A 26,558-nucleotide genomic window follows, 5' to 3' on the forward strand; every position below is an offset into this window, starting at 1 on the left:
ATGTCATCTGGCGAGGGTATCCTTTGGAGCTGAGAAACGGAAGCTCAAATTAACCTAAGCGGCTAAGACGCTCAGTGTGTGTGTTTTGGGGGTGTGGGGTGTGGGGGAGGTACTCTTTGGTCCAGAGCCGAGGTCTCTGCACGTCCAGTCCAGTTCCCCACGCCAGCCCTGATGGGCACGGAGTCTCTTTGTCCAAGACAGACCAAGGAAGACAGAGCCAGAATAAAGTCAACAGCTTTTATTACAAGTCACAGATTTCATAGAAAAAGGAATGTAGCGTCAGGTCCGGTTGTATGAAAAACGGTAAAATGCAGGTTTGTCCTGGTTGCTCTGTGGACACCCGGGGCAGGCTCTCCGCGACATCAGGCACAGCAGCTGCACTTGTCCGAGGCCCCTTTGCAGACGCAGCCCTGGGCACACTTGGCGCAGCCCACGGGGCAGCAGGAGCAGCAGCCTGGGGAGGCAAGGGCAGCGTGCGGTCGGACCACGCGTTGTCCGGAACCACCCTTCCCAGCAGCAGGCCTGGCCCCAGCCGCCCTCGGGCCCAGACCCTGAGTTTACGATGGTGTCCCCTGTCCTGAGGTAATTGCTCTCAGACACTAGGTTCAGGTTGCCCGGCCCATCTGTGCCCAGGACAGGGCACAGCGCCTTGGAGAGACAGTGAGCAGGGCCTCCGGGGACAGGAGAAAGCCAGCCCCCAGCACCACCAGTGATGTGAGCCAAGTCCTCAGGATCAAAGTGGAGGCAAAGCCCGCACAGAGCAGCTCCCGCTCGGGATAGGGAAGCTCTGGGCTGCTTCGACAGGAAGGGGCTGCACCAGGTCCGAGAAGCCACGCACGGCCACTGGTTCCTGTCCCTAAAGTGCTTCAGTCCCTGAGAGGACTCGGAAGCGGGACTCAGGAGGCAGGAGGACTAGTTCTAGTGACAGGTCTGAGGTTGTTTGTCGGTGGCCCGTCTGGGCCTCAGTCTCCCTGTTCTCTAGTGCGCGCCTGGGTCTCGCTCATGCCGAAGGTGATTCCAGCTCTGACTGTGAATCCCTTCCTGGTGAGGGGGGTGCCGGGAAGTCTGGTCACTGTCCTGCTCCTGCCTGTCTGCTGAGCTCTGGGCCCCCTCCTCGCACTCAGCCCAGACCCCGCATTCCCAGAGAAGGCCCCGCACACTCACTCTTCTTGCAGGAGGTGCATCTGCAGGCTTTGCAGGTGCAGGAGCCAGCGCAGCCGCAGGAGCCGCCTGCCGGGAAGGGAAAGGAGGCCAGCGGTGAGCAGGGACGGGGATGCAGGAGCCACAGCAGACGGTCAGCAGTGCCTCCCTGAGCCCTCCTCCTCTGTCAGGACCCAGCCCTGGGAGCTCGTGTCCACTCGGGCGGATAGAGAAGCCCCAGCTCCTCTCTTCTGGTCCAAGGAGAGTAGGTCCCCTCCTGATGGGACTCCACAGGGAAGGTCCCGGGCTCCAGACGCAGGCCAGGCCGACTGGGGCCGGGGGCCGGGGCCCATGGCCCGAACCCCAAAGAGGCAGCGCCCCCTCCTCCCATCAAATCGTGGCAGGTCCGAGGCCTCCTCCAGACGCTGGGTCCCGGTCTAGCAATCCCCTGACCTGCCGGGTGACCTCAAGAAGGACAGCCTGGAGCCTCCGTGCCCTCAGTGTCAACGGAGAGGCAAAGGGAGACTGACGTGCCCTCAGGAGCCTGGCTACCAAGAAAGCCCTGGACCCGTGACAGGAGTCCTCCTGAGCTCAAAACTCAAAGCCCTCCCTTCTCGTCCTGTGCCCGGGAAGGGGGCATCCTAAGGCTCAAAGGCAGGGCTCCCTTACCAGTGGGGCAGGAGCACTTGGGGTCCATCTGGAGGAGGAGTGAGGCCCGAGGTCCAAAGCAAGGGGCGAAGCCGCTTCACGGGTCCGGTGGGGGCCGTGTGGGAGCGAGGAGCCCGGGGGCTCAGTTATAGGCCGAGGAGGCGGCCCGGGCGCAGAGGCCCCGCCCCCGCCTTGCACCCGCCCCGCGGCTCCGCGCCCGCGCCGCCCGTGCCGCCCGCAGCGCCCTGGGCCGGGCTGTGAGCAACAGGCGGGGCCGAGCGCACGATTCCACGTCGGTGCCGGCTGGAGCGGAGGAACCGGGTGCCGTGCGGTAAGCGGTGTCCCAGCCCCCCGGCCGCCCCTTCCCAATGTGCCCGACGGGAGCAGCCACCGTGTTGGCGGCTTGTGCAGGAATCCGGCTCCCGCGTCCTCCGGTCTTCCCCGCCCCAGGCCCCGCGCCGCCGGCCTCCGGGTCGCCGTTTCCTGCAGCCTGAGAACAGCCTCCGCCTCCCGCTCGTGTCCCTGGCTTGGCTGGAGCCGGGGAGCGGTGTCAGAGAGCGCAGGCGGATGTGACCCTCACCACCGTTTGGCCGACCCCATGTGTCCCCGGGCGTTGCCAGCCCCGGTCCCCACCACGGTCCTTTGGAAGCGTTTTTCCGGTACCGCCTCCTGTAACCGCAGCGCGGTGAACATTGCCTTCAGCCGCGAGGCGTCACTTGTGTTTTCCTTTCCTGGGGGGGATCCTGGCTCATTTGTCCGGGGGCTTCTTTGCCTGAACTTTCCAGGGGCGCGCCTCACTGTAGCCGGTCCACCCCCACGCCAGGGTGGAGGTTCCCTCATCATGGGATGCTTCCCCAGGGGCGGCATCATTGTAGGTGATAGGCAGACCTGGCGGTAAATAACAAAGCGAGACAAGTGGATAGAGTTCCCTTTGAGTAGTCCTGACAGTTACTCACCGTGGAGTCCATGCCAAGCCTTGTTAGTCACTTTTGCTCTTTGAATTGTCACACCAACCGGGAAGGGAGACAGCAGCCAGGAGCCCGGTTCCCAAAGTCCAAAGTACCTACAGTACAGGGAGGCTACTGAGGCAGGCACACAGGGCTGGGGAGTGGTGCCCTGCTTCTGTGTTTTTGTCGCTTCGCAGCTGAAAGAGGGAGTCAGTGAGCAAGCTCCCCTTTGGCCCAGAGCTGTGTCCTCGGCCCGTCTCTACCATGTCCAGCTCAATCCCGGGGGCGACCAAGGTGACACAGTAGGAATGTATTTATGATTTTGTGGCTACCTTCTGACTCTCTCCTTCAGTAGCGTTCAAGAGGTTTCTTTTGGTAGAACGTATTTCAGAAAATCACTGAAAAGAAAATGGTAAGGAGATCCTGATGCAGGTGACAGCAGAAGTGGCAGGACCCTTCTGTGTCTGTGAGGAGGACACCGACTGTGCTCCTCACGGCTTTCTATCTGTAGTGTCGACGGCTCTTTGCGTGAAGGCAGGAGAACCCTCTCGGGGGTACTGGTCCCACGCTCACAGGGTCGATGGGGACGGCCCAGAGCACAGAGCTAAACACACCGTCCTTGCTTGCGTGTCTGGAAGGAGAACAGTGTCTCCTAGGCTGATGATAACAAATAAATCAATAGATAAATAGATGAATGGGTGATGTGATCGATTACTCACTGAGTGCCCAGTATATTCTGACCTTCTTTGCATGTATTCAGTTCTTTAATCCCGAGAGCCAGACACTATTATTTTCCCTTTAGAGCAGAGCAGACGGAGCCACAGAGAGGTTATGTCCCGTGGCTGTACGTGGCACAGACGGGACTGGCCCTCCTGCAGGCTGACTGCAGCCCCGCGCCCAACCGGACACCATGTCATCCCACGAAGGGTGAGAACACTGAACACCTGGCACAGAGGCAGCAGTGGGAGAGCCCTGAGCCGGCAGCCAGAACCCTCCGCACAGCTCTGTGACCTCTCTGGGCTTCGGCCTCCCACCTCTGCAGCCAGGAGCACAGCTGGACTGTCTCCGAAGACCCTGCAGCCCTGAAAAAGGAGAGGCCGGATTCAGCCTCCAGTGATGTCATAACCGGCACCGTGTGGCCGGGAGGTGAGACAGCTGCAGTGTAGGTTTAGTCCTCTGAGTATAGGCTGTGTGCCCTTGGGTAGGTTGCTTAACCTCTCTGGAACTGGCACCATCACTCCAGACCATGCAGGTTCACCGAGTCTGTCCAAACGCTGTGGCGGTGACTCGTTCCACGGGGCTTGTTGGAGGACATCCCCACGCCCTCTGGCACTGGATAAGCAAGGTTCCTATCCATCCCTGCCCTCACCATGAGCTTGCTTGCAAACCAGGGAGCCTTTCTCCAGGAGCTTGTCGGGAGCTCAAGGATTCTCTGTGCACAGATGTCAGTGTGGAGAGAGCGATCGTACGGGACACCGTGCGGGAAGCCCGAGCTGGGAGCCAGGCCACTATCTCGCTCATTCCCCCTCATTGAAATTAATCTTTTGTATCGAAAGGAGGAAATGAAATCTCAGAGAGTATCAGTGACTTGCCAGGTCAGGAAGTGGCACGGTGGCTGTGAACCTGAGTGCCTGACGCCGACGCCCACGCACGCAGCACGGGCCGGCTCCCGAAATGCCCTGTGCACTCGGGGCACCTGTGGCCCATCTCGGTCCTGACTTCTGAGCCACGTGTCTCCTCTTTCTCTCGGAGTGCCCATCAAATAGGAGTTCCCTCCCCAGACCGCCAGGGGGCCCAACACCTGAAATATACTACCCGTTCCCTCAGCACACACTTGTTGCTAATAAACCCCACCAGGCCCCCCCCCCCCCCCCCCGCCGCCACGCACTGCAGCACCACCATCACTCTGCAGAGGAACACGTGAAGTCCTTCTTCTGAAACCAGGTCTCAGGGAAACAGCCGGGAAATTCCCACCAAATCCAAATCACTTTCTTTCGGGGTGTCAGGGAGCCACGGGCTGGTTTTTGAGGGAAGGGAAGATGTCAGCCTGACCTAGGGAGGTACTTGCGAAGATTCAGAGCCAAGCCCCTGCAGGGAGCTGTCACGGGTGGCGGGTGTCCTGTCCGTAGCCCTGGGCAAGCCAAGGCTGATGTTCCCTGTGGGGAGGCAGGGGGCAGAGCTGCTCCAGGCGTGTGTGGTCCACACAGTGGGGCATCTGTGAAGTGTTCCCAGGACTCGGGCACACTTTCAACGTACGTGCAGCATATGAGAGCGTCCAGTTTCCAGAATTGCTCCTCCACGTGTGAAGGTGGTTTTACGTGTTGAAGGGAAAACTGGGTGTCACATATCGTGTCCTTTGACGTGTTTTCTTCGCGATCCGTTTTACTGACCAGGGTGAAAACTGTGGCAGAAAATACAAAGAGGTCTTTCCAGGGTGTTTTAGACGCAAGCCCCGTGCAGAAGTCACACGAGAGGGGTGTGGGATTCCATCCCCTCTGGGTGCTTTTCTAGGCTCTCATCACCGAGCGCTGAGTTTGGCAGGGGCCCCCAGAGAGGGAAAATGAGAAATGGGCAACTTTCTCTGCAATCCATACTCCTAAGGGGAATAGAGGGAGTGTGTCCTCTGTGTGTCCAATGCCCTATGTCATCTGGCGAGGGTATCCTTTGGAGCTGAGAAACGGAAGCTCAAATTAACCTAAGCGGCTAAGACGCTCAGTGTGTGTGTTTTGGGGGTGTGGGGTGTGGGGGAGGTACTCTTTGGTCCAGAGCCGAGGTCTCTGCACGTCCAGTCCAGTTCCCCACGCCAGCCCTGATGGGCACGGAGTCTCTTTGTCCAAGACAGACCAAGGAAGACAGAGCCAGAATAAAGTCAACAGCTTTTATTACAAGTCACAGATTTCATAGAAAAAGGAATGTAGCGTCAGGTCCGGTTGTATGAAAAACGGTAAAATGCAGGTTTGTCCTGGTTGCTCTGTGGACACCCGGGGCAGGCTCTCCGCGACATCAGGCACAGCAGCTGCACTTGTCCGAGGCCCCTTTGCAGACGCAGCCCTGGGCACACTTGGCGCAGCCCACGGGGCAGCAGGAGCAGCAGCCTGGGGAGGCAAGGGCAGCGTGCGGTCGGACCACGCGTTGTCCGGAACCACCCTTCCCAGCAGCAGGCCTGGCCCCAGCCGCCCTCGGGCCCAGACCCTGAGTTTACGATGGTGTCCCCTGTCCTGAGGTAATTGCTCTCAGACACTAGGTTCAGGTTGCCCGGCCCATCTGTGCCCAGGACAGGGCACAGCGCCTTGGAGAGACAGTGAGCAGGGCCTCCGGGGACAGGAGAAAGCCAGCCCCCAGCACCACCAGTGATGTGAGCCAAGTCGTCAGGATCAAAGTGGAGGCAAAGCCCGCACAGAGCAGCTCCCGCTCGGGATAGGGAAGCTCTGGGCTGCTTCGACAGGAAGGGGCTGCACCAGGTCCGAGAAGCCACGCACGGCCACTGGTTCCTGTCCCTAAAGTGCTTCAGTCCCTGAGAGGACTCGGAAGCGGGACTCAGGAGGCAGGAGGACTAGTTCTAGTGACAGGTCTGAGGTTGTTTGTCGGTGACCCGTCTGGGCCTCAGTCTCCCTGTTCTCTAGTGCGCGCCTGGGTCTCGCTCATGCCGAAGGTGATTCCAGCTCTGACTGTGAATCCCTTCCTGGTGAGGGGGGTGCCGGGAAGTCTGGTCACTGTCCTGCTCCTGCCTGCCTGCTGAGCTCTGGGCCCCCTCCTCGCAGTCAGCCCAGACCCCGCATTCCCAGAGAAGGCCCCGCACACTCACTCTTCTTGCAGGAGGTGCATCTGCAGGCTTTGCAGGTGCAGGAGCCAGCGCAGCCGCAGGAGCCGCCTGCCGGGAAGGGAAAGGAGGCCAGCGGTGAGCAGGGACGGGGATGCAGGAGCCACAGCAGACGGTCAGCAGTGCCTCCCTGAGCCCTCCTCCTCTGTCAGGACCCAGCCCTGGGAGCTCGTGTCCACTCGGGCGGATAGAGAAGCCCCAGCTCCTCTCTTCTGGTCCAAGGAGAGTAGGTCCCCTCCTGATGGGACTCCACAGGGAAGGTCCCGGGCTCCAGACGCAGGCCAGGCCGACTGGGGCCAGGGGCCGAGGCCCATGGCCTGAACCCCAAAGAGGCAGCGTCCCCTCCTCCCATCAAGTCCTGGCAGCTCCGAGGCCTCCTCCAGACGCTGCGTCCCGGTCTAGGAATCACCTGACCTGCTTAGTGACCTAAAGAAAGACAGTCTTGAGCCTCTTTACTCTCAAAAATAGAGGCTGGAAATCTGTCGGTCTAGTGGTTTGGAGTCAGCGCTCTCACTTCCTAGTGTCTGGGTTGAATCCCTGGTCAGGGAACTAAGCTCTGACAAGCCGAGTGGTACGGTGAAGAAAAAGAAAAAAAAAATAGATTGAAAATATCCTGTCGCTGCCCTGGCTAGGAAGAAAGCACTGTGTGAACCGTGGGCGTCCACTTGTGCTCAAATTCAAAATTCTTCCTCATGTAACCCCAGGGCCACTCTGTCCTGTGCTTGAGAAGCGGGCATCCAAGGCCCAGAGCCAGGGGTTCGTTACCAGTGGCGCAGGAACAGTTGGGGTCCATTTGGAGGCGACGTGAGGCCGGGGATCGAAAGCAAGCGGGCAAGAGGCACCTGAGCTGGTGGAAGGCGTGTCGAGCCTAGGAGCCTGCTTGCAGTGTTTGTTCCCAGAGGAGGCGGCCCGGGCGCAGAGGTCCCACCCACTCCTTGCACCCTCCCCGCGTCTGCGCCGCCCGCCCGCAGCGCCCGGGGCCGGGCTGTGAGCAACACTCGGGGCCGAGCGCAGGATTCTCCCAGTGCGCATGGGTCCGCTCTGCGCACGGGAGAGCCGAGTTTGGTGCCTGCTCGCGTGTAGGGACTGTTTGCCAGGAAGTACGCGGTGTCCTAGCCTCCCTGTCCGCCCCTCCCGATTTTCCCGAGGGCGGCAGCCACCTTGTTCCCGGATTTTCCAGCAACCCAGCCTCTGCGTCTCGCTGTCTTCCCCACCCCCGGCCCCCGCGCTGTTGTCTTCAGGTTCACCCTTTCCGGAGCCCGTGTGCAACCCTAGTCTCGCGCTCACGTCCCAGGCGTGGCAGGATCCTGGGAGGTGTGTGCAGAGACTGGTGGTGGATGTGACCTTCACCACCAGTCCTCCGACTCCCTCTTCCCCCACCATTTCCTGTCCTGGTCCCCACGATGGTCCTTAGGCAGCGTTTCTCTAACGTTTCTCCGAAAGAGCACCACGGCCAACTCCGGCCTCTGCCTCCCATCCTTCCTTCTGTTCTCCACTACTGAATGGGTGGATGGGCACATTTGTCCCTATGCTCCTGGCCTGAACTTGCCAGGGGTTTTCCTGATCCTAGCCAGTCCACCCTGCTCCGGGATGGAGGTTCCCAAAGCATGAGATCCCACCCCATGGAAGGGATCATTGTAAGTGATGGGCAGACCTGGCATTAAATAACAAAGCATGAAAAGTGGTTATTTCCCTTTCAGTGTTCAGCAGTGGGGAGAGCACTGAGCAGGCAGTCAGATCCCTCTGCACAGCTCTGTGACCTCTCTGGACTTCAGTCTCCCATCTCTGCCGCCAGAAGCACAGCTAGACTGTCTCAGAGGACCCTTCCAGCTGTGAATAATGATAGGCAGGACTCAGCATTCAGTGACCTCATAATCAGCGACCTTTGGCAAGGAGGTGAGACAGCCTTGCTATAGGTTCAGACCTCTGGATATGATCTGTGTGCCCTTAGGCAGGTTGCTTAAACTGGGTAGCTGGCACAATCATTCCAGCCCCTGCAGGTTCACTCTGTTACTGGTTCATTGTAGATCAAGTGATATGAAGGGTGGGCATTGATTTTGTGTTTCTCCAAATGGTGTGGCAGCATCTTATCCTAGGGGGGCTATTGCAGGGCATCCACACTCCCCCTGCCAGTGGATCAGTAAATTTGCAATCAAACTTTAACCTCCAGCCTGGAGTAATGCTTGCAAAACCATGAGCCTTTCCCCAAGAGCTTGTTGGAATTAAACAAGATTCTGTCCCAGTAAAGTCACTGTGAACAGAAGCATCATAATAGACACTGTTTATTAAGCCCTAGTGAGGAGCTAGGCCACTCTCAATACCACATAGGGATATAATCTCCTTTTTATAGGAAATGGAGACTTAGGTTGAGTGACTCATTTAGGATATGAGGCTGGTAAGTGCCACTGTGGTCTGTGAACCAAGACTGCCTGACACCAGCACCCATGCACCCAGCACAGGCTGGCTCCTGAAATCCCCTCTGCACACAGGACACCTGTGGGTGAGTGTGGGCCTGACACTTGGGCCACGTGACTCCTCGTTCTCTTTGACTTTACATCAAACAGCAAATCCATCCAAAAGTTGTCAGGAGGACTAGCTATTGCCATTATTTACAAGTCACTGAGCGCCTCACTCCTTCCTAATAAATACCACCACAACTTTGTAAATGCAGAATTTGACGCTACCCTGCACAGGCAGACATGAAGTCCTTCATCTGGAACCAGTTTCCAGGTACCTGCCTCTTGTTGGGAAATGGCTGGGTATTACCTGCAAATTCCTAGTCACTTTGCTGGTTTCAAGTAACCAAGGGCTGGATTTTGAAGGTAGAGTTCAGCCTGACCTTAAGGAACTTCCAAAGATTCAGAGCCAACTCACCGCAGGGAGCTCTCAGGGGTAGCAGGTGTCCTGTCACTGGCACTGGGCCAGCCAAGACACATGTTCCCTGTGGGGATGGGGGGGAAGAGCTACTCCAGGTGTGGGTGGTCCACACAGTGGGGTGTTTGAAAGTGTTTTCAGCGTTCAACATACTCCTTTGATGAACACGTGGGTTTTTTTAATAATTGAAGTATAGCTGATTTACAGTATTGTGTTAGTTTCAAGTGAACAAACATGTTTTTACTTTTTAAATTTTTCCTGTATTACTCTGTTCTTCATATATTTACTCAAATTTATTGAATCAAAAATTGGGTTTTGTATCCTTTTAAATTTTTCTTAGTAGTTCACTTAATTTTATTTTACCACAGTTTAGGTTTGTGAAGTTGGAAAATAAAAACCACAGCTAGAAAATTCACACGTCTTTCAGTGCAGGGAGTTTGAGACTTCCAGGTAACTGGAGGTGTGATTCCAACTTCTTTAGAGTCTATCAAGCCTAAAATCTATGAGGAAGTGAAGTTAGCCAGGGAAATCAGAGGATGGGAAATGAGGCATTGAGAAGCCACCACCCCTTGCCATGTCACCAACCCTTGACATGAGAATGGAGGGGACCTTGTATCTGCTCGACACCCTTAGAGCATCTGGTCTAATGCTGTTCCGTGTTATGCAGATGAACCCAGTGAGGGAGTGTGTCTTGTCTTAGGCACTCAGTTTGTTAGGGACTCACATTTTGTTCCAGTACCCAAGTCTCTGCACTTCTCACCCAGTCTCCTACACCAGCCCTGGATGGCACAAAAGCCTTTATTCCCAATGCACAGAAAAGAAAGGCGAGTCGGAATAGTGTCAACAACTTTTATTACCACTTACATATTTCATAGGAAAGGGAATGTAGCAATCAAGTCAGAGCGGTATAAAAACGCAGGTCGGCCCGTGTTCCTCCATTGACACCCGGGTCAGGCTCTCCGCGACATCAGGCACAGCAGCTGCACTTGTCCGAGGCCCCTTTGCAGAGGCAGCCCTGGGCACACTTGGCGCAGCCCACGGGGCAGCAGGAGCAGCAGCCTGGGGAGAGAGGGGCGAAAGCAGATGTCAGCGATGACTTTCCCAGGCTCCTCCTTGCCCACCAGCAGCCCTGCCACAAGCCCTCAGATCCAAAGGACCCCGAGTACAGAAAAACATGCTCTGTTCCAAGACAGTTGGGAGGACCTTGGGGTTTGGCTTCCACTACAAAGTGGCTGCCCTGCCCCATCTAAGCCCAGGACAGGCAGAAAGTCAGAAGCAGCAGTGACAGGTGCCGAAGGGCAAAGGAAGACCAGCCCCCCCGCCAGAGCCATACACTCAGAGCCCGCTCTGGGTTCCCTCCCTCACCGTAGCTGCAGCCCCCAGGTTCCCAGAGAAAGCCCTACACTCACTCTTCTTGCAGGAGGTGCATCTGCAGGCTTTGCAGGTGCAGGAGCCAGCGCAGCTGCAGGAGCCGCCTGCCAGGAAGGGAAAGGCCAGCAGTGAGCAGGGAGGGGGATGCAGGAGGTACAGCAGATGGTCAGTAATCCCTCCCTGCAACCTCTTCCTGGGTGCAGGGCCCAGTGCTAGGGACTCCTGTCCAGCATAGAACAGACAGAAGTCTCACCCCTCCTTCTCTGCCCTTCTATGCAAAGGGCTGTGTACTGCCTTGTATTTACCCCACAGGTATGGTCCCAGGCTCCAGAGCCCATTCAGGATGCCTGGGTCTGGTGGCCAGGACCTTTTGTCTGAGCCCATAGCAGGCAATGTCCCCTCGCACCCGGCACAGGGAATGCAGAGGCCTGGACAGAGCACTGTGGCCGACCCAGAAGCCCCCTGACACCTGGATGATGTGGCGCAGAACAGCCTTGAGCCTCAGGCCTCTCGCCTCTGAAATGGAAGCCCCAGTTGGATGGAAACACTCTAATGGGGGATGAAGGCGCCTGTCCAGGGAGAAAGCACGAGCCGGGTTAACTACAGAAGCCTACTTCAGCTCAAGCTCAAAATGTTCCTCCCTCCTCCAAACCCAGGGATGCTTCTTGGTATTGGGGAAGGGGCATCCTAAGTTCTAGAGCCAGGGGTTCCTCACCAGTGGGGCAGGAGCAGTTGGGGTCCATTTGGAGGCGAGGTGAGGCCGGGGGTCCAAAGCAAGTAGCGAAGAAGAGGGTCTTGGGCCGGTTGGGGGCGTGTTGGAACCTAGCAGCCGGCGTGTCAGTTTATACCCAGAGGAGGCGGCCCGGGCGCAGAGGCCCCGCCCCCGCCTTGCACGCGGCGCGCGGATCTGCGCCTGTGCAGCCGGCAGCCCCCGTTCCGGCTGTGCGCAGCCGGGCGGGCCGAGCGCAGGGTTCCGTGAGCAAAGATTGGGTCGGTGTGCAGCGCTGCGGCCGCCCCTTTGGCGCTAGAACTCGCGGAGGGACGGTGTGCCGGGCGGCTCTCGGTTTCCCAGCTTCCCTGCCCGCCCCTTCCCAAATTTCCCAAGGTAGGCAGTCACCTTTGTTCCGGGATCTTCCAGGAACCCAGTCCCCCCTCTCTTTGCCACCCCAGGCCCCATTGCCTTGGTGCTCAAGTTCGTCCTTTCCGGAACCCGTGTGCGCCGCGCCCGGCCCTCCTCCCCCCCCCCCCCCCCCCCCCCCCCGGCATGTGCTCACGGGCGGTGGAAAGAGCTGAGGGAGTTGTGTGCAGCGTCCCAGCTGCGGATGTGACGTTTGCCTCCCAGTACTTTTCCTTTCCCTGTGCCCAGAGGGACTTAGGCCCTATTTTTCTGTCTCAGTTTCAAGGCGGATGCTGGCCTCTGTCTGCTCCATCTTTCCTCCACTCTCTAAGTTTGAAAGGATGTATGGGCACATATGTCTGGATCCTTTGCACAAAACTCTCCAGAGACTCTCCACAGCCTAGCCAGCCCACCTCACTCCAGGGAAGTTGTTCAGAAAGTGGGATGCCCCCAGGGGAGGGGTCATTTTAGGTGATAGGCAGATCTGGCATCTGCATATCAAGAAAAATAATTGTTTCCCTTTCAATATTACTGACCATTAGACAGCATTGTGTGTGTGTCCCACCTGGTTAATTGTTTATCTTTCAACCTTCACAAAGACTCAAAAAGAGGAATACTGTTATTTATGAGCCCATTTGGCTGGTGGGAAAGGTAAGTCACAAGGATGTTAAATAACTTGCCCAGGGTCACAGAGCTGGGAAGTAGTGCCACCGGGTCTGAATCCAGTCAGCTTCCCCAGGGAAGAAGTTCAAAGATAAAGTTTTCCTTTGGCCCGAAGTTTTCCTTTGATGTATCTTCAACATCAGTGTACTGCTTGAAATCTTTTAAACAGAGAGAAGCCTCAAGCTTATCAACTCTCCAGGCCCATATCATGATTTTGTTTTCAAGGACCTAGATTGCCTTTTCTTTCTGCAAGACATCATACTGGTCCAGTACACTGATGATATTATGCTGCTCGGAGCTAGCTGCAAGAAGTAGCAACTACTCTAGGCTTATTGGTTAAGACTCTGTAATGGCTGTAAAAAAAAGCCTGTGGAATAGAGAAGATCCCTTAGGGCATCTCTTAGTACTACCCTGCTCTGTGATTAAAGTCAGTGAAAAACTACTATAACAACCCAATCAAGGCAGGACTGATAAAGGCTCAGACCCTTCAAAAATGAAGGTTTGGGTCACCCCAGCATCGTAAAGAACCAGGACCAACTGAGATGCTTGCAGGGAGCAAAGGGGATACAGAATAGGTAGTGTAAGAAGATGTTTATAAATGTCAGCTATAACCACATGACCAGTTCCAGAAACAGAAATGACAACTGTAATTGTTAGGAGTACTGCTTCATTATTTTGTTATAAATATGTTTATATATATATGGCAAATATCTTTGTTTTCTTCCCTCTTTTATCCCCTTCTCATATAACATAGAAGGTATTGACTTTACATTGTAGTGTTTACGTGTTGTTAACATCACAGTATTTGTTACGTGATATCAAGTACAAAAGTGACCATCACCCAAGGACTTTGCATCCTCCTCTGGGGATGGTGTTATACATTTTCAGTTGTAGATAGGATAGTTGTGTCATGTTAGGCAGAAGTATGACCTTGTTATTGTCTTTGTTGGGAGATTAAGTGCGGTTTACGAAGTTGTGTGGGTGCTAGTTTGATAAGTGGTGGTCTATATAACGGTTAGTTTTATGTACCCACGTGTTTTAGGCTGTCATACCCAATCCTTGGTCACACGCTAGCCTGATGTTGCCGTGAAGATATTTTTCAGATGTGATTAACATTTAAATCAGTAGACTTTGAGAAAAGCAGATTACCCTTCATAATGTGGAAGGCCTCATCCAGTCAGTGAAGGCCTTAGAGAAAAACTGAGGTCTCTTGAAGAGGAGGGAATTGGGCCTCCAGACGGCCTTTAGACTCAAGATTGCAACCAACATCAACTCCTACTGGAATTTCCAGGCTGCTGGCTAGCCCTATAAACTTCAGTTGTGCCAGCTTCCACAGTTGCATGAGCCAATTTCTTAAAATAAATCTCTCACTCTCTTTATCTATCTCTCTATCTACCTACCTACCTACATCCTGCTGGTTCTGTTTCTCTGGAGAATGCTAATACAAATATATTTTAAAACATATAAGTCATTAAAGGAAAAATGTTAAGTAAAATACTGGTGCAAGTGGTAGCAAAGGGCACAGACTGTTGTGCTCAGGGTTATAAATCCCCAGTGCTGTTCAGTTGATGAGGACAACATAGGACACACAGCTAGGCACACCACCACTGTTTCTGTGTCTAGAGGTAAATAAATACCTCCTATGTTAATAATAATAATAAATGGCGAACATTGTAGACCACTCACCACGTGCCAAGCACCATACTAAATTCTTTTCATGTACTAGTTCTTTAATCTCCTGAATCATATGCTTTTATTTTGCCCCTTTAAAAGTGGGGGAGACCGGGCTTCCCTGGTGGCGCAGTGGTTGGGAGTCTGCCTGCCGATGCAGGGGACACGGGTTCGTGCCCCGGTCCGGGAGGATCCCACATGCTGCGGAACGGCTGGGCCCGTGAGCCATGGCCGCTGAGCCTGCGCATCCGGAGCCTGTGCTCCGCGGCGAGAGAGGCCGCAGCAGCGAGAGGCCCGCGTACCGCAAAAAAAAAAAACAAACAAAAACAAAACAAAACAAAAAGTGGAGGAGACTGAGCCACAGAGAGATTATGTCCTGTGGCTGTAAGTGATGCAGGTGAGATTGGCACTCATGCAGGCGGACTGCAGCATCATGCCCTCACCCACGATCTTACACCAGGACTTCATACGACAGATGAGGATGTTGAAAGCTGGCACAGGGGCAGCAATGGGAAGAGCACTGAGCAGGCAGTCTGTATAGTTCTGTGACCTCTCTGGAATTCAGTTTTCCATGTGTCAAGCCAGGAGCACAATCTGTCCATTTCGAGAGGTCCTTCTAACTCTGAATAGTGAGAGGCAGGATTTAGCATTCAGTGACATCATTATCTGCCAGCTGTGGCCAGGGCGTGAGGTCAGCTGTAGTGTGGGTTCAGACCTCTGCCCTCTGAGCTGTGTGACCTTGGGCAGGTTGCTTAACCTCTCTGGAATCAGCACAATCACTCCAGCCCCTGCACATTCACTCTCTCACTGGTTCCTGTGCAGATCAAACGACATGAAGCATGGGAATGACTTCTGAGTCTGTCCAAATGCTGTGGCAGCATCTTGTCCTGGGGGTCTCTTTGGAGGTCATCCATACTCCCTTTGGCACCGGATCAGCAAATTTCCAATCCCATCCTTAACCTCCAACCCAGAATAATGCTTCTAAACCAGTGAGCTTTTCCCCAAGAGCTTGTTGGGAGCTAAAAGGATTCTCTCTTCATGAATGTCAGTGTGGACATAATGATCATAACGGCCACTGTTTATTAAGCCAGGACACTATCATTTAATCCCCACATAGAGATATCATCTCTTTTTCACAATTGGGAAAATAGAGACTCAGATGTTGAGTAACATGCCATACCACCTGTGGCAAAACAGGCTGTGAACTGAGACGCCCATGCACTCAGCACAGGCTGGTTTCTGAAACCCCCTCTTCACACAGGGCACCTGTGGGCAAGCATGGTCTTGACTCTTGGGCCACCTGACTTGTCTTTCTCTTTTATTTTACATCAAATAGCCATTCCCTCCACAAACAGCCAGGGGGACTAACTGCTGGCATTAGTTACAAGTCACAGGGCACCTCACTCCTGCCTAATAAACACCACCATACCCTCCAGACTGCAGAATCTGCCATCACCCAGCATGGGCAGACGTGAAATAGTCCATCTGGAACCAATTCTCAGGCACACGCCCTCTTCATGGGAAATGACTGTGTAATTCCCTCCACAGCCCTAGTTATTTTGCGGCTTTCAAGTAGCCAAGGGCTGGATTTTGGAAGGACAGATTGCAACGGTGCTCAATGGACACCTTCGATGAACACGTGTGCGACGTTTTTAAATCTCTGATTTTGTTTGTTTTTCATATATTGACTGAAATTACGTGTGTGGAATCTGAAAACATGGGCTTTGTATTGTTCTGTGGCATTTTTATATATATTTTTTGTTTCTGTTTTTTACCAAGGTTTAGGTCTGCAACGGATGGGAAATGAAATCTGTTCCTTCACCACAGGGATTTTTTAGACCCCCCATTTAGATTCAAGCAGGTGAGGGAGTTTTCCACCCCTTTAGTCACTGAAGACTAAAATCCAGCGAGGAACTGCAGTTGAACAGGGAAACCATGGAGAATGAGGATTCTGGATTGAGAAGTTTCTGTGCCACCAACCCTTGACTTGAAAACAGAGGGGACCCTGTATGTGCCCAGTGTCCTTATAGCATCTGGCCTAAGGCTCTTCCATTTTACAAAAGATGAAGCCCAGTGGGGTAATGTGGCTTGAACAAGGCACTGGGTTTGTTAAGGGCTAACATTTTGGTCCAGAAACCAAGTCTGTGTACTGCTAGTCCAGTCCCTCACCCCAGCTCTGGTCAAGTTAAGGAAAACAGCCAGAATAAAGCCAACCACTTTTATTATCATTCTTGTATTTTATAGGACAAAAAAAAAAAGAGGAATGTAGGTTTGTCCTGGTTGCTCTATTTACACCCGGGGCAGGCTCTCCGCGACATCAGGCACAGCAGCTGCACTTGTCTGAGGTCCCTTTGCAGATGCAGCCCTGGGCACACTTGGCGCAGCCCACGGGGCAGCAGGAGCAGCAGCCTGGGGAAGGGAAGGAGGCGGCAGAGATGAGCGCTTGGAACAGAGGATTAATGAGGCTTCCCGTCCTCTCCAGTGGAGGCGCCACCGTCCCTAGGGAAGGGGTACCTACTGCCCTATTTAAATTCCCTCCGTGGTGTAGAGGGCTGGAGGCGTGAGGGGCGGGCCCGGCGGAGGGGTGGGCGCGTTAGGGGTAGACGTAGAGACAATTCCACTTACTCTTCTTGCAGGAGGTGCATTTGCAGTCTTTGCATTTGCAGGAGCCGGGACACGCGCAGGATCCGCCTGCAAAGAGAACGGCCGACATAAAAACGGTTCCCGGAGACTCGAACGCGGGCATGGGTGCTAGGAGCCCGGGTTTGAGTCCCAGTTCCACAACCAACTCGTGGGAACCTGGGCAAGCCACGAACTCTGATCTCCTTATCGGTCAAACGGGATCTCCTAGCTTAACTTAGAATAGAGGCGGGTACACCAAAACGCTTTCGAAAGGGGCAATTTGTGCCCGGAAAGTGAGTGACGAGTCAGAAATTGCTTCTCTAGTTCTACAACTGACACCCAATCCCGAACCAGATCTCCTTACCCGCGGTGCAGGAGCAGTTGGGATCCATGGCGAGACGAAGCGGAGGCTGGGGTCCGGAGACTGCGTCACGAAGTATGGCAAGGAAGTCGAGGGGGCGTGCTGGAGCGGAGGGCGCTGTGGGCTGCCTTTATAGCGGGAAGGAGCCGGGGCGAGTGCAAAAGCCCTCCGGGGCGGGCGCCGCCTGCACACGCCCCGCGCTGAGTCACTGGCGGCCCGCGCGGCGCCCCGAGCTGTGCACACGGACCACCCGGCACCAGTTCTCAGTAGCCGCCCTAGGTGCGCCTCGGCGAGGGAGGGCCGGGTGCAGAGCGCGGACCCCGCATGCAGGGCTGTGCTGGGCTGTGCGCGGAGCACCCTGACCCCTGCCCTTCGCTGTGTGCGCAGTTCCCGCCACCGCCTTCCCCCTACCCCAGCACGCCCCACCCCAACCCTCCCCACCGCGTCCGGTACCCTGTGCTTGAACCTAAGAGAGTGGGTCTTGCGGATCCTGCTCCGGGGGAAAACCGGTGGGAAGTCAGGACAGATTAAAAAAAAAACTCTTTGCACCCGTCAGGGCTTAAAAATTGTGTAGCATCATATTAAACCCATGGGCTGGTTATTGATGACATATGCTGTATATCGAGTGCTTTAGCATGCGATAGGGAAAGTGTAAGCGTGTTATGTGCGAGCTCTCATTTAATCCTCTAACAACCCTGTGAGGTAAGGACTAGTCATCATTCCCATTTTAGAGTATGGAGGCCCAGAGAAGTTAAGTAACTTGCCCGAGGTCACAGAGCTAGTGAGTGGCAGAGCCTGGTTAGAATCAGTGGGCCCAGCAGATGCTGAAGTCACTCTAAGGGTAGACATCACCAACAGGGGAGAATAAAGATCAAGAAGCCATAAGCCTTGTACCCAGGAAACTCAGTCATTGGGGCAGCCTCATGGATGCGTGGGGAAAAGTAATACCAGGGTCATGGCTAGGATGGAGGCAGGGGGAACAGAGGGGAGACCCAGTCCAGCCTGAGAGGAGGTAGGCCAGTCAGGTGGGCCCTTGCCTTGGGCCTGAGGGTGAGAAAGTCTTCGCCAGGCAGGGGAAGAGGAAGGAGTTGTATTCCAGCCCGTGGAAGAAGCAGCCGGGTGGAAAGTTGGCATTCCCATGGAACATTTGGAAGGGAAAACCTCACAAGAACTTTCTTCCCCAGTAGATGCAGAGGGGAAGAGTAGAAGTGCGGTCCAAATTCCTTTCTGGGGAGATACATCCTGCTTCCCTGCTGGCACATGTCTGGCTGCTGTGAAATGGATCTTAGATCGTTATCCTGGGATTGTCCAGAGTGTGTCATCAGATGAGCAGGTTACTGGAAGGTTGGTGGCAGGTTTAGGGAATGCTGGTTGCTGCAGTAGGGAGTTTAGTGAGGGGGTGGGCGGAGGACAGGCCGTCCTCACAGCATTTACTGTAAAATCCTGTGGAAATGCCTTCACAGCTCAGCTCAGACGTCACTTTCTCCTGGGAGCCCGTCCTGACCCCTGTGCTAGGTCAGGATGCCTGTGGAATGCGCTGGTAAACAGCTTGTCCTTTCCTTCCTGGCACTGCCCATGTCTGTAATACATAGGAAAGTGTGTGATTCTGCGACCTTTGTCCCTCCACAGCTACCTGCCACTGAAAACACCAAGAGCGCTCACTGCCCCTGAAATGTGCTTCCAGCCCTCGGCCCAGGGCCAGGTTTACAGTTGGCGCTTAATAAATATTTGTCAAATCAATTAATAGGGGTAAATCCCCTGATGTGTCCTCCCTTCCCAGCCCTGCCTCCCGGCATTAGGGCCGATTACAAAATGAAAGTAAAAAACTTGTTTTTCACCACTCTGGGATCTGTGTGGTCATGTGGTCACTCAGAAACTCCATGCAGGGCAGGAGAGTTGAATTGTCAGAAGGACTAAATTCTAATGGTCACTCTGCCACTCACTTGCTGAGCGACCTTGGGGCTGTTATGGGCCAGGGCTCCCCTGAGCATCAGTTTACTCATTTGTCAAATGATCAGATTGTACTAGAATTTGAGGGTCACATGCAAACACGCTCTGATGTTAGAGCCAAGGTCTCAGAAATCTCGCTGTGTCTGGCAGCCCCGTGGACTGAGAGCATGGGAGGGCTGCTCTTTGGATGGTGGGCAGATTTTGCTGCTGTTGTTACATACGCACCCACATTGTATGCAAAATTCCTGGTTTCTTATAAACCAGATGGTCCCTTGTCCACTCAGGGGAAACAGTCCAACTCACTGAGGAGACAATAACGCTTATTTTTGCCCTGTAAACTATTGAATCAAGCCCTGGGTTTGGGCCATCTGTGTTGGCAGTAAAATTTGTTTTCAGGTCTAGCTGTCTCCCTTAAGTCATTTTGACTCTGAGAGGAGAGGGAGGACCAATCGGCAAAGGTGAAGGGCAGCCCAGGCCCAGTTTTGCTTATCTCTGTACCCATGTAAGCCTTGCGGGACAGAGGTGGAGAGTGAGGCCTTTCTAATGCCTGCAGTCCTCATGTGGTAGGAAGTGAGGAAAATGAAGCCAAGCAGCATAAGATGAGGAAAAACACCCCTCTACAAGTGTGGTGTGAGCTATCAGTATGAGGCAATGATGTGGCCCTAGTCTGCATTAATAGAAGTGTGCCATCCAGAATGAGGGAGGTGACTTTTCGTCTCTTTTTAACTGCTAATGGGGGTATTTTTAGTTCTGCTGCTGAGTCATCCGTTCATCCTTACCCTGTGACAGTACCCTTAGGTTTCCTTTGTAGAATCACTCTTCCCTACTCCTAATCCACGTGGACTAAGGTGGATGGATGGAGTAGGCCCCATTCGTGGGCTCCCAGGAAATTCCATCTTCCTGGACATAGTGATTGGCTCTGATTGGGTCACCTAGCCATGAACCAGAGAGAATCAATGGAACTCCTCCTGGAAATGCTAGGAGAATGACAGATACTCTTTCCATCTAGACTTCAACCTGAAAGCGTGTGAAGCTGAGTTTCTAGAGCCTTTGTCTCCATGAGAAAGAGCCTGAGAATAAATTTATTGTAAAGGAAATGGAGCCTGACAATATCATTGGAGCACCTGGATCCAGCCAAGCCTGAAGCCACTGTGAGTCCAAAATTTCCTTTTTTGTTTAAATCATTCTGGGTAGATTCTTAACTGGCACAGTTGGGCAGACCACCCTGAGGGCTGTGTTCATTATTGGGCTTCAACAGTCCAGAAGACAGTTGATCACAATAGTCCTAAGACTCAAAACCCCATCATGTGAGCAACAGCTGAGAGGGGTGGGCAGGCTCAATCTGCAAGAAAACAGTTACCTTCAGATATGTGGACAGTGGTTGCTCCTGTAGCCGTGCAACAAATCACCCAAAACTGCAGTTTAAACAACAACCAGTTTATTGTCGCTCCTGGTTTTGTGGGTCAGGAATTTGAGAAGCACTCATTTGGGTGATTCTTTTGTTTCATGTGTCACTGTCTGAGGTCACTTGGTGGCATTCAGTTGGTGGATGGGCTGGTCTGGAGGATCTAAGACAGTTTCACTCACGTGTCTGGCACCCTAGCAGGCGTGGCTGGATGGCTGAGCTCAGCTGGAACTAAAGACCAGAGCTCCCTCCTGTGGCCTCTTCGGCATGGTGGCCTCAGGGTAATTACATTTGGCGCAGGGCGCCAAGGGTGAGAGTCCCAAGAGACAGGAGTGGTAGCTGTGTCTCTTAAGCCCTGGGCCCTAAAACTAGCACAGGTCACTTTCACCACTTTTGATTGGTCAAGAAGCCACAGAGCCTGCCCAGATTCGAGGGGAAAGGATGAAGACCCCAGGTCTTGATGGAAGGAGTCAACATGTTTGCAGTTATCTCTCATCTGCCGTAGTAGTCATGGGGCGTAATATTGAGCACGAACTAGGCATCAGGACGTTCTGAGTGTATTTCACTTAGACCTCGGCACAGTCCTACAAGGCAGATGCTGTTAGTATCTCAGTTTTACAGATGAGGCACTGAAGAGCTACATGGCCTGTTCAGGGTCACACAGCTGTAAGTGGCAGTGTGGGGATTTGAACCCAGGACTTTCTGATGCCACAACTACATGTTTATGCCATGCTGAAAAGAAGAGAATAGACTTGTGCTCTGTGGTCCCAAGGGCAGTACCAGGAATAAAGATTCTGCTCTGGGTGGGAAGGGCCTTTCTTGCAATTAGAGCTGGTGACGACTGGAAGGGACTGCCTTGGGAGATAGTTTCCTGTCACCATGGCAATAGGAACAGAGGCTGGTGGATTCTGGCATTAGATGGTGGGATAGAAAGAATAGATATATTTATTGTGAGAAGATCATCAACATTGTGGAGGTGATGAACTAGCCTACCTCTGCAAGATCTCCTTCCAAATCACGACGCCCTGAGCACCTCTGTCACCACCATCATGCACACGTTCATCAAAGACACCCTTGCCCACACACACACACACACACACACACACACATACACACATATATAAATTTCCCTTTTAATGTGATTAGCATTATACTATACATATACCTTGGTTTTTTTTCCCCACTGAATGGTAAGATGCGGTGGTCTTTCCATTGCAGGTGTGTTTTTATCAGATGTTCATTATGACCATTTTTATACTTCACTCCTGAAGGATATTTAGCTTGTTTTGAGGCTTCTGCTGATACCAACGATGGGACAGTGAACTTCCTGGGTTGAAGGTATGTATGTTTTAAATTTGAGTAACTACTGCTAAAATACCCTCCAAGTTTCTCTTCAAGACCCTGCTTTCAATTCTTTTGGGTATATACCCAGGAGTGGAATTGCTGGATCATAAGGTAATTCTACTTTTAATTTTTGGAGGAATCACCATTTTACATTTCCTCCAATAGTGCACAAAGGTTCCAATTTCTCCACATCCTTGCCAACACTTATTTGTCTTTTTGTTATTTTTGTCTTCCTGATACTGGTCATCTGCTACGGTCTGAATATTTGTGTCCTTTGGGGCCTTTGAGAGGTGCTTAGGTCATGAGGGTAGAGCTCTCATGAATGGGATTAGTGCTTTTATAAAAGAAACCCCACAGAGCCCCTAGTCCTTTCCACCATGTGAGGATGCAATGAGAAGTCTCTGACCCAGAAAAGGGGCTTCACCCAACCATGCTGGCACCCTAAACTCAGACGTCTAGTCTCTCAAACTGTGAGAAATAAATTTCTGTTGTTTATAAGCTGCCCAATCTCTGGTATTTTGTTACAGCAGCCCAAAGGGACAGACACTATCCTAATGGGTGTGAGGTAATTTAGCTTTGTTTTGATGCTTTTTGTAACACAAGGCAAGCCAGAAACAAACAGAGAAGACAAGCATGGTTAGGTTTAAGAGCCTAGACTTTAGTCAGACAGCCTGGGTTCAAATCCTGGCTCTACCACATTCTAGCTTTGTTGCCTGTTAAGCACAAGACAGCAGGCTCAAAATGGAGTTGCTTATGCTAAGCCCCATGTCACCAGGAACTTCGGCCCGCCCAGAAATCTTTAACCAATCAGGAATCACCTGATCAGCACTAGTTAGGTAATCTGCCTGAGAGGCCCCTGCCATCCCTTGAAGGAAAGTAACTGCAATAACCAACCTGCTTTTTTGCCTGTTATGACTTCCTTGTTCCCTACTAGCTATAAAAGTCTTTCATTCTGTGCAGCTCCTCTGAGTTCCTTTCTATCTGCTACATTGGATGCTGCCCGATTTGAATAGATATTTGCTCAAATCAACTCTTAAAACATTTTAATATGCCTCAGTTTATCTTTCAGTAGACTGCATGCAGATTACCCTAAGCCCTATTGCCCCATCTGTAAAATGGGTTTACTAATCATACCATTCTTCTAGAGTTGTAAGGATCACGTAAGATAATGTACTTAAGAGAACTTTGTACAAGATAATCTCACATTTATCAATCTTTTTGGTGTCTTAGTTAAAAGAGGTATCTCTACCCCAAAGTAATAAGCATTCTCCTATTTTCCTCTTCCAAATTCTCTTACAGCTTTGATTTTGCTCCTGGGTGTTTAAGTCAATTGGAAATTATTTTTTATCTGATATGCAAAGGGGTAGCCCATTGTTTCAGCACTTTTCACTAACTAGTGTATCCTTTCGCTGATGATTTCATGTCTCTTACTTGCAGCTGCACTGGGGTCTATTTTTGAACTATCCTCTCTGTCCCACTGATCTATTCCTGAGCCGACACCACTTCCTAGAGCTTTAGAACAAGAACTGGTATGCGGTTAGAACAAGCCTTTTTTGTTGTTCCTTTCCAACACTGGCTTGGCTTTTCTGGCACTGTTTTTTGAAACTCAGCCTGTTGGGCTAAAAAACAAAATCCTGGTGGGCTTTTGAATGGACTGTCCTGATAAAGCAACTTGGAGGAAAACTGACATGTTTGCAGCACTGTGTTCTCTTAACTGGGAAACTTTTCTCTGCCAGAATTCTATTTTTCTTTTCCATTCAACCCAGGTAGAATCTGCGTGTTCCCTTTTATCAAGGACTGTACCACAACTACTGTGGATTGAAGCACTCATTACCCTACTTCCTCTTGAAGAGGGAAGGAGCTGGACACAAACTACCAAATGAGAAGGTTTGAAAAGGAGCTGAACGATCTGTTCGGGGAGACAGGCTGCTCAGGGCGGTGACCTTGGAAACGCAGCTGAACGGTTTCCCAAGACAGGCCCCAGGCCTCCTGGCCTCTCCTCTAATGACCCTGAAAACAGGCAGCTTTGCAGGAGCAGCTAGAAAATTCCAGAAACTGCAGGCCTTTGGGGCTGGGGGCTGGTTTTAACTTCCCCCAACCCCGTTGTACAGATGCAGAGAGTGAGGCTGAGAGGCAGGAGAAAGAGACAGACCCATATGGGTCTGGTCTCCCCTCTTTCCCCAGAGTTAAGCTTGACTTGGCAAGAGGGTCAAGTGGCATATGAAGGTGCGGGAGGATGTCCTCAGCCCCCGAAGTTCCATTCGAGTCCCAGAAAGACCAGTGGCCAATCTCAGGATTTTATATTTCAACTGAGCTGTCCCCTCAGATGAGGCTCCTTCTACCCTCCATGTCCTGCCCCTTTAAGAAGAGACCAGTCCTTGCTTTATGTCATTCATAGGATTTACTGTCACTTGCCAGTGGCTAGCAGGGGAAGGGGACACGCCGCCGAGCCTCACCACGGGGACAGGTGGCGCTGGGCCACCCAGCACTATTTACACACGTTTCGCACGGGGCACGTCCTCACTGGCAGCAGCTGCACTTCTCCTCAGCTTCGGCGCCCTCTCCGCCTTTACACACACAATCCTTGGCGCATTTCTCACACTCTGCGGGGCAGCAGGAGCAGCAGCCTGCAGATAAAATGGGGGCACCCAGTCTGATGGCCTCGCCTCCCCCATCTGTCCCCATCAAGTGGGAGGGGGAAAAGGAGGGATGCCAGAGGTCACTGCCCCCTTCCTAGTCTCACACCTGGGTTGACTCAGCATCTCTGTTCTGTCAGCTATGCTCTGGGCTACCCTGGGAGAGGGGTACCTAGTAACTAGCCCACAGCCCCTTCTGTGAGCACAGGACTCCCCGGGATGGGGGTATTAGGCTCACGCTGGGGAACTGTAAGCCTGGAGGAGAAAACATCCAGGGTAAATGGCCTTGAAGGATAAAGCTGCAGGAGCAGAGATGGTACAGGTGTAGGGAGTCCAGGAGATTCATGGCCAGGGGGTGGGGTGGGGGTGCTCCACACCTAGTCTAACACGCCAAGAAGAAGGGCGCCTTCCCCCCACCTCCTTCTCTCCCTGCGTGTTCAACTGCTTTGGGGAGATTCAGGGGGGGTAAAATCGAGGGGATCCACAAAGGCCTGAGAGAGCCCAAGGGACCCCAACTCCAGAGCTAACCCCCCCAGCCTCACTAATGGCTCCCCAGGCACTGGAGGTTTTGAGGGGAGGAATTGGACCAGGATAGCAGTTCTCAATCCCAACTGCCCATTAGAATCTTCCGGGAATTTACAAAAACATCTTGCCACCGTAGGGCCTAAGGTAACAATCATTGAGGGAGGGGCCCCTGCAACTGAGTCTTAAGGCCTCCCGCGTGGTTCTGTTACTTCAAAGCAATGTAACAGGGGGCCTAGGGTTCGCTCTGTATTGCGTGGACAGGCCTTGTGCTCTGGGGAGCACAGCAGGGAGGGGAAGGGCAGAGGGGTCCCCACACTCACTCTTCTTGCAGGAGGTGCATTTGCATCCCTCACACTTGCAGGAGTCAGCGCAGGTGCAGGAGCCGCCTAGAGAGGGAGGTACCACAGGAAGGGTTAAAGTGGTGAAACTTGGGGTGGGGCCAGGCCCCTTGGGGGAAATGACTCCCTTTCCCCAAATGTCCTTGAGCAAAGGCGTAGGGCACGGGGTTCTTTGCAAGTAAAGGGGCGCGCTGTGCCGCAGGATGGGGGCGGGGGCTCACCAGTAGGGCAGGGGCAGGTCTCAGGATCCATGTCGAGAGGAGCTGCCGCCGGAGGAGGTGGAGTTGGCTTCTCGGGCAATTGGACGCACTAGCGGCAGCAGGTGGCTAGGCTTTTATAGCCCCAGGCGGGGGCGCGTAGGCACAGCGCCCCAGGCGCGCGCGCCTCCTCTTCGCCTGGGAGCACCAGCTTGGGCGGAAGCGCGCACTGCGGCAGCCGTTCCCCCCTCCCCCGCCCTGTGCACGTTCGGGCGCTGCCCCCCACCCCCACCCCCGCTGCCTCGCGCACAGCCGGGTGCGCGCAGCCACCCACTTCCCACCGTGTGCAGGGGGGGACACTGCCCCGCCCGCCTGCCTGCCAGTGTGTACCGCCGCAAATGCCTACCCGCAGACAGTGCACACTTCCCGCCTCTGAAAGCGGAGGGAGAGAAAAAGGCTTTGTTATTCCCCAGCCCTTCCCTGCCTCTTATCCCTTCCACCCCCCCCTTATCCCTTATTCTAGGATTCCTCATCCAAGTGGGCTGCTGAGCCACCATGCTGCTTTAGGACTCCGTTCCCTGTGTGTCTCATGGGGAGAGAACACCGCCGGAAGGGCCCTCGCAAACTGGCTTCGGGAGAGGCCTGCTCTGGGAGGCCTAGAGGGCAGGTCTGGGGTGACTAGTGGGAGTTTGGGGACGGAGGAAGGGTAGCGGTGCCAGGTGGCTGCATCTCAGATTCAAAGGGAAGCGGATCTCCTTTCATCTGTTCCTTCTGCTGGGTTTCTGAGTCCCTTGTACTTGTGGTAGGCTGAAAAATGGCCCCTCAAGAGCTATCCATGTCAAATCCTGGGATCTGCGACTATTACCTTATTTGGAAAAGGGGACTTGGCAGATGTAATTAAATTAAGGATCTTAAGGTGAGATCATCCT

The 26,558-nt window shown here is 53.4% G+C and overlaps 3 protein-coding genes and 2 long non-coding RNA genes across 6 annotated transcripts in view; 1 reads left to right on the forward strand and 4 right to left on the reverse strand.

Moving 5' to 3' along the window:
* Window positions 1-1,118: 1,118 nt before the first annotated feature.
* Window positions 1,119-26,558, forward strand: part of LOC132416280 (uncharacterized) — a 63,045-nt gene continuing 37,605 nt past the window's right edge. The window contains exons 1-4 of one of the 2 annotated variants that reach the window (XR_009517531.1): window positions 1,119-2,119; window positions 20,194-20,335; window positions 21,808-21,927; window positions 23,700-23,820. This is a non-coding gene — a long non-coding RNA (uncharacterized lncRNA). Of the gene's footprint in view, window positions 2,120-20,193; window positions 20,336-21,807; window positions 21,928-23,699; window positions 24,291-26,558 lie in introns of those variants that run through there. The other variant, XR_009517530.1, reaches the window with a different exon arrangement.
* Window positions 5,618-7,492, reverse strand: LOC132416278 (metallothionein-1E-like). Its single transcript, XM_059999609.1, has 3 exons — window positions 7,321-7,492; window positions 6,541-6,606; window positions 5,618-5,830 (listed from the first exon to the last, which is right to left on the reverse strand). Exons 1-3 carry the CDS (start codon window positions 7,346-7,348, stop codon window positions 5,739-5,741), a joined length of 186 nt encoding a protein of 61 aa, XP_059855592.1. The 5' UTR covers window positions 7,349-7,492; the 3' UTR covers window positions 5,618-5,738.
* Window positions 10,265-11,681, reverse strand: LOC132416277 (metallothionein-1E). The gene is made up of 3 exons (XM_059999608.2): window positions 11,516-11,681; window positions 10,839-10,904; window positions 10,265-10,488 (listed from the first exon to the last, which is right to left on the reverse strand). The coding sequence occupies exons 1-3, from the start codon at window positions 11,541-11,543 to the stop codon at window positions 10,397-10,399; spliced, it is 186 nt and encodes a 61-aa protein (XP_059855591.1). The 5' UTR covers window positions 11,544-11,681; the 3' UTR covers window positions 10,265-10,396.
* On the reverse strand, window positions 16,456-17,395 carry LOC132416276 (metallothionein-2). The gene is made up of 3 exons (XM_059999607.1): window positions 17,238-17,395; window positions 16,877-16,942; window positions 16,456-16,660 (listed from the first exon to the last, which is right to left on the reverse strand). The coding sequence occupies exons 1-3, from the start codon at window positions 17,263-17,265 to the stop codon at window positions 16,569-16,571; spliced, it is 186 nt and encodes a 61-aa protein (XP_059855590.1). The 5' UTR covers window positions 17,266-17,395; the 3' UTR covers window positions 16,456-16,568.
* LOC132416279 (uncharacterized) lies at window positions 24,316-25,829 on the reverse strand. The gene is made up of 3 exons (XR_009517529.1): window positions 25,654-25,829; window positions 25,415-25,480; window positions 24,316-24,560 (listed from the first exon to the last, which is right to left on the reverse strand). It is a non-coding gene; the product is annotated as an uncharacterized lncRNA (long non-coding RNA).

This window comes from Delphinus delphis, chromosome 20 (assembly GCF_949987515.2).
Source record: "Delphinus delphis chromosome 20, mDelDel1.2, whole genome shotgun sequence".
Classification (NCBI taxonomy): domain Eukaryota; kingdom Metazoa; phylum Chordata; class Mammalia; order Artiodactyla; family Delphinidae; genus Delphinus; species Delphinus delphis.